Genomic DNA, 8992 nt, shown 5'->3' with positions numbered 1-8992 from the left:
GGATTGCATCACGCCCACGCCGGCCGGGGAGTGAGGGTGTGAAGGGGACCCCATTCCGTGGGGGGCTGCTGGGGCTGGCCATGCCCTGCACCCCGGGCACCCCTCCCAGCCGGGGGGACCCCAGGGACACCGGGGAGGGGGAGACGCCGTTTGCCGGAGTCTGCCTGGCCTGCCTGGGTCCTGCACCCCCTGCCTATGGGGTCCCATGGGATCCAGCCCAACCCCTGCACCCCCTGCCCATGGGGACCTGCAGGATCCTGCCCAGCTCCGGCATCCCCCTGCCCAAAGGGATCAGCAGGACATTTTCCCTACATCTCATAGTTCTGCCTCCCCTATTTCTATGTCCCACATGCCTTTTCTCCATCCCCTCTGCCCGTACCCTGCTGCTGCTGGGCACACAAGGGTCCGGCTGAGGGGAGCCCCCAGGGGCCAGGGAGCTCCCAGGGCCGTTGCTACCCACCGGGTTTGGCACAGCCGGACTCTGCTGGGCTGGCAGCTATCTGCAGGCATGGCTGACCCGCTCCTGCCTTCACTCGGCCGGTGCCCGCCGGCCGGAGGGGCAGCGTGTGCCCGGCTCAGGGGCCGAGGCCAGGCGGTGCCGAGCTGCCCCCCCATCCTGCACGCACCCCACGTCCCGCTCCCGTGTGGGAGTGGGAACGGGGATTTTCTTCGATGAATCATCCCCTGCTCTGGCAGCGGCTGTGCCGCGGCGTGTGCCCGCCAACCCTGCTCGCCACGGGACGGTCACGGCCGTGGGCAGCCGTGCAGCGGGTCCTGCGCCGGGACCCCCGGACACGTACCCCAGCCCCGGCACAGGGCAGCTCCAGGGCACGGCGGCGGCTGCTGCCACGGGACGAGACGGGACAGGACGGGACAGGACAGCCACGCCGCAAGTAGGGGCTGCCACTGTGGCCGATGCTTCGGCTCTTGGGCCAGTGGCACCGCGGGACTGTGCCAGGGCACGCTGCCGCTGGCACCCCTGGCACGCCGCGTCCCCCCGGCCCTGTCCCCGCAGGTGGCCTCGTGCCAGGGTGGCTGGAAAAGGACGTGGGCCCCGCGTGCCGGTGGGAGCTGCCGGGGACCAGCGATGGCCAGGATGGACTCGGCACCCCGGTAGGGACCAGCACCGGCACCGAGCCTTGGCTGCTGGACAGGAGCTGCCCACACGGCTGCGGGGCTGCAACCTGGCCCTCCGAAGGCCTGATCCTGGCTCCGGCCGGGCCGGTGCGGACTCGGCACTGCATCCTGATGGAAGCCCCAAACCCTGCGGCATGTCCCACTGTCGGTGGGGGTGAGGGGCTGTACAGCCCCCATCCCCACCCCCCGTGTGTCCTGGCACCCCACGGGCAGCTGCGAGGGACGGGGTCACCATGCCCCAGGATCCCGTCCCTCCCGGGGGGGTGCTGTGCTGGGGGGGTGCACACCCGGGGGGCTGTGCACACCAGTGGGGGCCGCGCACAATGGGGGTGTCGTGTGCAGCTGAGGGGGGCCGGGCACCCTGGGGACGTTGCACACCCAGGGGGCTGTGCACACTTGGGTGACCGTGCGCGTGGGAGCTGTGCACACTCGGGGGCCACGCACACCTGGGGGGGCCGTACACACCGGGGGGGGGGGCAGGCACACCCAGGCACCCTGCGGGGGGTGTACTCCCTGGGGGGCTGTGCAGAGCAGAGGGGGCTGTGCAAAATGGGGGGGTGCATGCACACCGCGGGGGGGGGGGGTGTTTGTGTGCTTGCACACCAGAGGGCCATGTACGTATGGGGGCTGTGCACACCAGGTGGGAGGACATGCACACCGGGGGGTGGCAACGTGCATACCGGGGGGGTTGTGCACACCAGTGGGCCATACACATTATGGGGGCCCTGAATGCCGGGGGGGGGGGGCTGAGCACACTGGAGGAGCATACACAGCGGGGGGCGTGGGGGGTGTCCGTGCACACCGTGGGGGGGTCGTGCACATTTCGGGGGGGGAGGGCGTGCACACTGCGGGGACGCCCTGCACACTGGGGAGGGACCTGTGCGCGGCGTGGGGGGGGGGGGGGGGGGTGCACACTGCAGGGCCGTGCACGCCGGGGAGGCGGGAGCTGTGCGTGCATACGGGTGGCTGTGCACAGCGGCGGGCCGCGCGCACCGGGGGTCCCCGCACACGCGTGTCCGTGCCCAGCCGTGGCCCGCACAGCCCGCGGCTGCCGCCCCGCCCCGCCCGGGGAACCCCGGTGCGGCGGCCCCGCCCCTCCAGGCCCCGCCCGCCTCCTCCCGCCGTGCCCCGCCCCCTCCCCGCCCGGCGGGCCCAATGGGGTGCGGCGTCCCGCCTCCCGCGGCGACGGCGGCGCAGGCGCAGTGCGGGCGGGCCGGGCCGGCCGCGCGAAGGGCCAAGATGGCGGCGGTCGGCGGGGTGCGCGGGCGGGCGGGGAGCGCGGCGGCGGCGGCGGGGGGGGCTGTGAGCGCGGCGACAGCGGCCGCCGCCCCCGCCATGGCCCGCCTGGCCGACTACTTCGTCCTGGTGGGCTACGACCCCGGCAAGCGCGGTGAGCGGCGGCGCGGGGCGGCGCGGGGCCGGCGGGGGGCGCGACCGCTGTCACCCGCCGCGGGGGAGGGGCGCGGGCGGCGCCACGCGTGGGGCCGCGGAGTTGAGGGCGGGCGGACAACCGGTCCACGCGGGGTCGCGCCGGGCGGGGGGTGCGGGCCCGGGCCGGGGGTGCGGGCCGCGCCCGCGCGACGTGGCGGGCGCCCGGCCGGGCCCACGGGCGGGACCGCGGCCGGTACCGGGGGCGGCCGCTGCAGCGGTGGGGGGGGGGTGTGTGTGTGTGGGGGGGGGGGTGCCTGAGGGAGCGGCCGCCGGGGTCCTTCAACCGGGCGGGCCCGGCGGGGCTGCCCGCCTGTCCCGGGAGGCGGCGCGGCCCGGCCCGGCCCGGCCCGGTCCGGTCCGGGGTGCGGGACCGTGGGCGGCACCGGGCAGGGCGCAGGCCGCTTCCCCCCGGCTGGTTGCCCACCCCCCGCCACCGTGAAGCCCCTCACGGCCAGGCCGGGGGAGAAGGGTCGGCGCTGGGTGTGCGCAGCTCCAGCTGCCCCGTCCCCGGGGCTTACGTTTGCCCGTTCACCGGCAGCCAGAAACGCTTGTGCGTGGTTCTGCCAATTTACAGTTTCTGTAATTTTAGAGGCTTCCCCCCCCCCCAGCCATCGTCGAGCCGTCACCGCTCCGGAAGCGGCGGCTGGCGTGGGTTTGGGGTGGGGGGATTTCTGCCCTCCGCTCGCTGGGATGCGGCGGGGGGGGCTGACCAAAACCCGCCTCGGACGGGGACGTCGTGTCTGGGTGGGTGCCGGGCTGGCGTTTGTCTGACGCTGCTGCCTCGGAGGCTCCCGACCCACGGGTCTGTCGAAAGACCTCGTCCCTCTGTCCTCGGCCCACGCCTGTTCTTGTTTTCGGGTGATGGGGGTGGTTGTCTTGGTCGTGGGGGTTTTATTTGTCTGGGGGTTCTTTCCATGATGCTTTCTTCTGCCTTCCTGCGCCCAGCTGGGTTTGGTAAAAATGAGCTTTGTCAGCATCATAAATGAGGCTAAGTTTACCTAAAATAAGGACTTTCTTGCAGAACGCATGGCGAGAGCGTCTATTCCCCAAATTGCACATTCGCAGAAGAAGAGGCTGTTGGCTGGAGTTGTTTTAAGTGTGTTCTTGGAGCTGAGGAGAGGGAATCCTTTTCCATACAGCGCCTGTTAAGCCGTGGGTTTGATTATTACAGGAAGTTGTTGAGGCTGAGAGCTTAGTTAACATTCACAGCGGCTGCACGGTCGTACAGATACGAGCGTTTGCAATGCTCAGTGCAGATCCCGACACCTGTCACTGGTCCTGTGTCTCTCTGGTTCCGCAGCAGGCTGGGGCTCCCCTGCGGAAGGCAGGAGCTCTGGGTAGTGTGGCATGCATCTCTGATAAAGGTCCAGTTTTGGGAAAGTGTTTGGGCCGGAGGGCAGGCAGCCCGGATCAGAGTTTTGATGTTTTCTGTGTAGCATCTGATCATGTGGCAGGGTGTTTTATTATTGTTATTATTATTGCATGCATCATGTCCCAGTGTCCCATAGCACTGGGGTGGGAAGGAGTTGCTCTCTTCCCCCCGGTGCCCTCAGGTCAGACTCTGCCTGCGGGAGGTGGGCTGCCCAGGGCTGCACCATCTGGGAACAGATGTGGCGGCCTCTCTGGGAGCGAATGGAGGGCTGGGGCGATGCTTTGCAGCTGTACTGTCTTCACCTCGCTTCTGAGCGCTGTCTCTGGGGCCTCTGAGCATTTCCTTCTGCATCTTCTTGCTCATCTTGGCCTCCCTTGCGGAACTGCGGCTGATATTTGCAGCGTAAAACTGGTGGTGGTTCGTAGCGGTTAGTAAGTGACGGGGATGGAGCAGGTGAGCACTTAAGTCTTGTGTTCCTTGTCTTGAGACTCGGCAACCTAAGTTTCAGAAGGGAACAATAAATGGCACGCATCTTCTTAGTGTCATTTGAGGCTTGTTTGGGGAAGATGGATAGTGCTCTGAGTTGTAGTGGTTAATTGCAGTGGGACGTTAAAAACGAAAGAGCTCACAATTAATGAATTGTATTCCTCTGACTTAAATGTTCACTTTTTAAATTTTAAATCTCATCTGTAGCATACAGGCCAGAGAACTGAGCTGAACGCACTTATGTTTGGGCTCGTACAGACCTTGGCAAAACATCCAACCTTGACTTGGAAACCATTAGCAGGTTTAGGTAGTATAAAAACCCGCCACCAGCTGTGGCACTTGGCCGGTGGTGACTGTCCCAGTAAAAATGTGTCTGTGTCTAGCCCGAACCTGCCTGAGCTCAGCTGCTGGCCTTGGGTTTGAGAGGCCCTTGAACCAGAAGGCATAGGTATGGTGTTATTAGCTCTGCTCCCAGCAAAATCCTTTTAGATTATAGTCCTGTTTTAGTTAGCGATGTAGCTGAAAGTTGCAGGCTTTTCCTAGGTTGTGTTTCGGCTGAGCAGAGCTGCTTGAGGTCTGCGGGGCTGCTGCTTCCTCATGATTTTGGACGGAGATGTCGGCACTACCTCGGGGCCCGCAGGGGTCACTCCGTAGCCAAGGGTGTTTGTCTGTGGTAAGAAGTGGCTGTGATCTACTCCGCTTTGTACAACTCAAGTGGGCTTTTTGCCCCTGGCTGCTGGCACGTCAGAAAATTCAGGACCTCTGTCGGGGGGTGGTCAACAGAAGACATGCAGCGGTCTTCCTCAAGCACGGCAAAGCTACGAGGTGGGGAGATGTGTCCAGGACACCGTGGGGAGCTTCTGCTGCAGAGCCCGAGCCTCCTTGCTGCTGAGATAATGCAGTCACAGGTGACCTCGCCGGGGTGAGGTACCCAAGAGTCGGGGCGTCCTCTGCCAGAGAACGACGCTGGCCAGCACCACATAAACGTCTGTTTGGGTCAGGAACAGCTAAAGCAAAAACCCCTTCCCATCCCAGTTTGCAGGTGCCCAAGTGCTCTCCCGAGCTATGTGACGGGTGGTTTGAAGCAAGACGTGTGTCTGAGCGATGTGCCAAGCCCTCCCGAGCACCCCCAAGGATCCCTCCGCTAAGGATGTGAAGATTGACTGATACCAGTTATGTGATTTTGGGGATCAATATGGCAACACTTATTCCCTGCGTGCTGTCCTGTTTTCGCATTCCCCCTCCCTACAGGGAACTTAGATAATGTTTGGAGGAAGGGCATGCAGCTCTCATCTGTGAATGACTAATTGCTTTACAGGTTCGGTTAGTCTCGGCAGAGCCGTAGCCTGGGCGGCAGGCTGCTGCTGCCGCGGCTGTGCCATGTCGTGCCAGCACCTCCCTGCCAGCTGTAAACAAACTGGGACTGAGTGCTGCGGGGGGAGAACCGGCCGGGGGGGGGCTCAACTGCACGAGAGCTGCATGGGACCCTTGGTGTGGGCAGGGAGGGGGCTCTGCTCTGCCCGCAGCCTGGACGGGTGCATTCGGCACAGACAGGTTTGCATGCGGCGAGGCACGGTGGCTGCTGCGGAGTTCATGTGCAGTAGGATTAATGGTCGTGCAGGGATGGGTTTGCAGTTGGGGATGGTGAAAGGAGAAGGTCTGCTGGGGTGGTGGGAGCTGAGGTAGCTCTGCATCATCTCCAGAGATAGAATTATGGAATCACGGAATGGTTTGGTTTGGAAGGGACCTTTAAGGGTCATCTAGTCCAACCCTCCTGCAATGAGCAGGGACATCTCCACTAGATCAGGTTGCTCAGAGCACCGTCCAACCTGACCTTGGATGTTTCCAGGGATGGGCCATCTACCACCTCTCTGGGCAACCTTTGCCAGTGTTTCACCACCCTCATCGTAAAAGATTTCTTCCTTATATCTAGTCTGAATATATCCTCTTTTAGTTTAAAACCATTACCCTTTGTCCTATTGCTACAGGCCCTACTAAAAAGTTTGTCCCGATCTTTCTTATAAGTCCCCTTTAAGTATTGGAAGGCCGCAGTAAGGTCTCCCTGGAGCCTTTTCTCCAGGCTGAACAACCCCAACTCTCTCAGCCTGTCCTCATAAGGTGTTAACATAGCTCAGCACACTTTTGTTGGAACAAAACTGAAAGCAAGAGAGATGGGCTTGAGGGCTGGAGCAGGGCAGCAAGCGGGGTTTGGCAGAGCCAGCTTGGGGCTGGCTGGAGGCGCTGGGTGCTGCAATGGTAGAGTCTGGCGTGTCTGCAATGTTTGCTGGGGTTTACAGTTGGCATCTGCTCCTGGTGCAGTGTGTTATCTTTCTGAAGGGGCCCGGTCCTCCCTGTCACACGGCAGGCTCACGATGATGACTGCTGGAAGCGGCGTCTCTGCTGGCGTTCTGCTCATCTGGAAGGATGAGAAGAGGGACTGCTAACTCTTTCAAGAAACGTGCTGTCCGGCTGTGAAACTGGTGTCTTCATGGTACAGTGTGAGATCCTGCGGCTGACCGATGTGACCATGAGTGGGGCCGGCAAGCGGGCAGGCGTCCGGCCACTTTTCCTCCAGTTTTGTGAGCCCAGCTCCTGTGTGCTGAGCCACTGGGTTGCAGTGGGTTGCGTTGAGGGAAGCAGAGCACCGACACGCTACAGTGAGAAGAAGCTGCGGCTGCCTGACACTGATGTCCGTGTGTCCCGGTTGGTTGTGACTGCAGCCACGGTTGCTGTACACCGAGCCAGCTCCTGCATCTGTGCGCTTGTGTCGGGAGAGGGGCTGTGTGCTTCTGGGGCTCCGGGTAAATGTATGGAGTTAAATGTGCCCCGGCAGTGGGAAATGAGTCCTTTCATATGTGAGTGTTTGTCATATTGTGTCATGATTGCTCACATTATTCTCTGTAAATGGAGGTTTTTAAATCTCTTGGCTCTTATCGTTAATGCAGACAAATGACTGCTTTGCAAAGCCAGGACTTCTGGCTGCTTTTTGCCTCGGGATCTGAGAGGTTTTTCTCTGTGCATCTCCCATGGCCTAAGAGTCCAGAGCAGCTCAATTTCAAAACATGTTTAGCATGGATGAAGGGCTTATCTTGGAGTTTTCTGTATGGAGCACTGAATGAGGCATGGCCTCTTCCCTGTGGGGAATTAGAAAACAGACAAACAAACAAAAAAAGAAGGGGGATTTAGAATACACGCATTTCTGAATAAGCCATTGATGATCTGCTGTTGTTTCTGTCCATGTCCGAGTTTGCAGCTGTCCAGCCCTCCCCAACCCTGGTGTTTGCTGGCTGCTGCAGGTTCTGGCCAAACCTCTGAGGTTCCCCCCCCCCCCCCCAGGTAAAATGCAGCAGGGGAAGAGGGAAAGCCCTTCAGCTGGGCAGGTGGTAGGTGATGGGAGCCGAGGACCCCAGCTCAGGATCTCCTTGGGTTTTCCCCGGTGGATTGCCATGTTTTCTCAAACCTTGGGTGTACTCTTGGAGGCCCGGAGCGATGGCAAGGCCACGCGGCATCGTTCGTTCCCCCATGGGATGGCAACTCTGTGTGTCCGCGGTGGCATGCCCCAGTGCTTGCTGCACCACTGCCTGACCCCAGGCTTGCTTCTGTGGGGTTCGCTGCCCCGGCCGAGCAGTGTGCTGGTAGATGCAGACCCTCTTGCAATGCCTGCTGCTGTCTGAGCCAAAAATGAGATTGCTGCTGCTTCCCAAGGCCTGGACAGCCTGGGAGGAGTGCTGGTTTTCTGTGAGGGGGTAGTGGCTAGTGTGGAGGATGGTGAGGCTGCTCAGAGGCCTTGTCTGAGCTGGGGAGGTTATAGCGTTTTCTGTATTTCTTTGCAGTTGTGCAGACTGGAGTGTCATGCCACGTTTAGCGTACTCTTGCTGTACTGAAACGTAGCTCTTTCAGAATGCCTTGCTGTTCCTGCAGTCGGGGCTGGGGTTTGGAGGCATTAATTCTGGTTTTGAGCTTCTGTGGGAGGTAAGGGTGGATGTTGAGAGGAAACTGCCTCCGTGCTTGGTGCTGTCTCTTTCCGTGAAGTCTTTGATGCAGCTTCTGGTGCTGCAGGCCCCGTGCAGACAGTCTGAGGAACGAGGGCGCAGGCGTGATACATCCTGCTCTCCTCAGAGGTGCTTGCGGCTCCTCTGCCTCTCAGGCTTTTGCTGCGCAGCTGGAGCCAATGCCTGGAGCGAGGAGCTAATGCTGAAAGCCAGAGAAGCTGAAGTAAACCCACTGGGCAGAGGAGAGCTCTCATGGCTTGTCCTGCTACCGTCCCACCTGTGTTTTGAGTTGTTTTTTAGCCTGAGAGTGCCAGTCTCTCTGCTGCTGCAAGATGTCCATGCAGCTCTTGCTGGTGGGAGGCATTTCTAACTGGCAGTAAAAATACGCTTCGTTCTGTCATGTGTGGACCTGGCCAAGTGACTCATCGGTTTGACTCAGACTGGATTCTTGTAATGCACACATCTAGCAAAAAAACCCCATACGCTGAAATGCCTCCAGTGGTTGCTAACAATGAGCTCTGTTTGCTATACAAGTATTTGCAGAGAGGACCTCGGAAAGAGAGGATGTAATCCC

At 61.3% G+C, this 8992-nt stretch overlaps 1 protein-coding gene across 7 annotated transcripts in view; it reads left to right on the top strand.

The window, feature by feature from the left end:
- The first annotated feature begins 2355 nt into the window (after positions 1-2355).
- SBF1 (SET binding factor 1) overlaps positions 2356-8992 on the top strand; it is an 85835-nt gene continuing 79198 nt past the window's right edge. For all 7 annotated transcript variants that reach the window (XM_052790616.1, XM_052790617.1, XM_052790612.1 and 4 more), the window contains exon 1: positions 2356-2527. In XM_052790616.1, coding sequence (XP_052646576.1) covers positions 2377-2527 — 151 coding nt within the window. In that variant the 5' untranslated portion in view covers positions 2356-2376. The remainder of the gene's footprint in view (positions 2528-8992) is intronic.

The sequence above is a fragment of the Harpia harpyja genome, chromosome 6 (genome assembly GCF_026419915.1).
Source record: "Harpia harpyja isolate bHarHar1 chromosome 6, bHarHar1 primary haplotype, whole genome shotgun sequence".
Classification (NCBI taxonomy): domain Eukaryota; kingdom Metazoa; phylum Chordata; class Aves; order Accipitriformes; family Accipitridae; genus Harpia; species Harpia harpyja.
The sequence above is the reverse complement of the archived record's forward strand: the minus strand, read 5'-3'. Positions and strand labels throughout refer to the sequence as shown.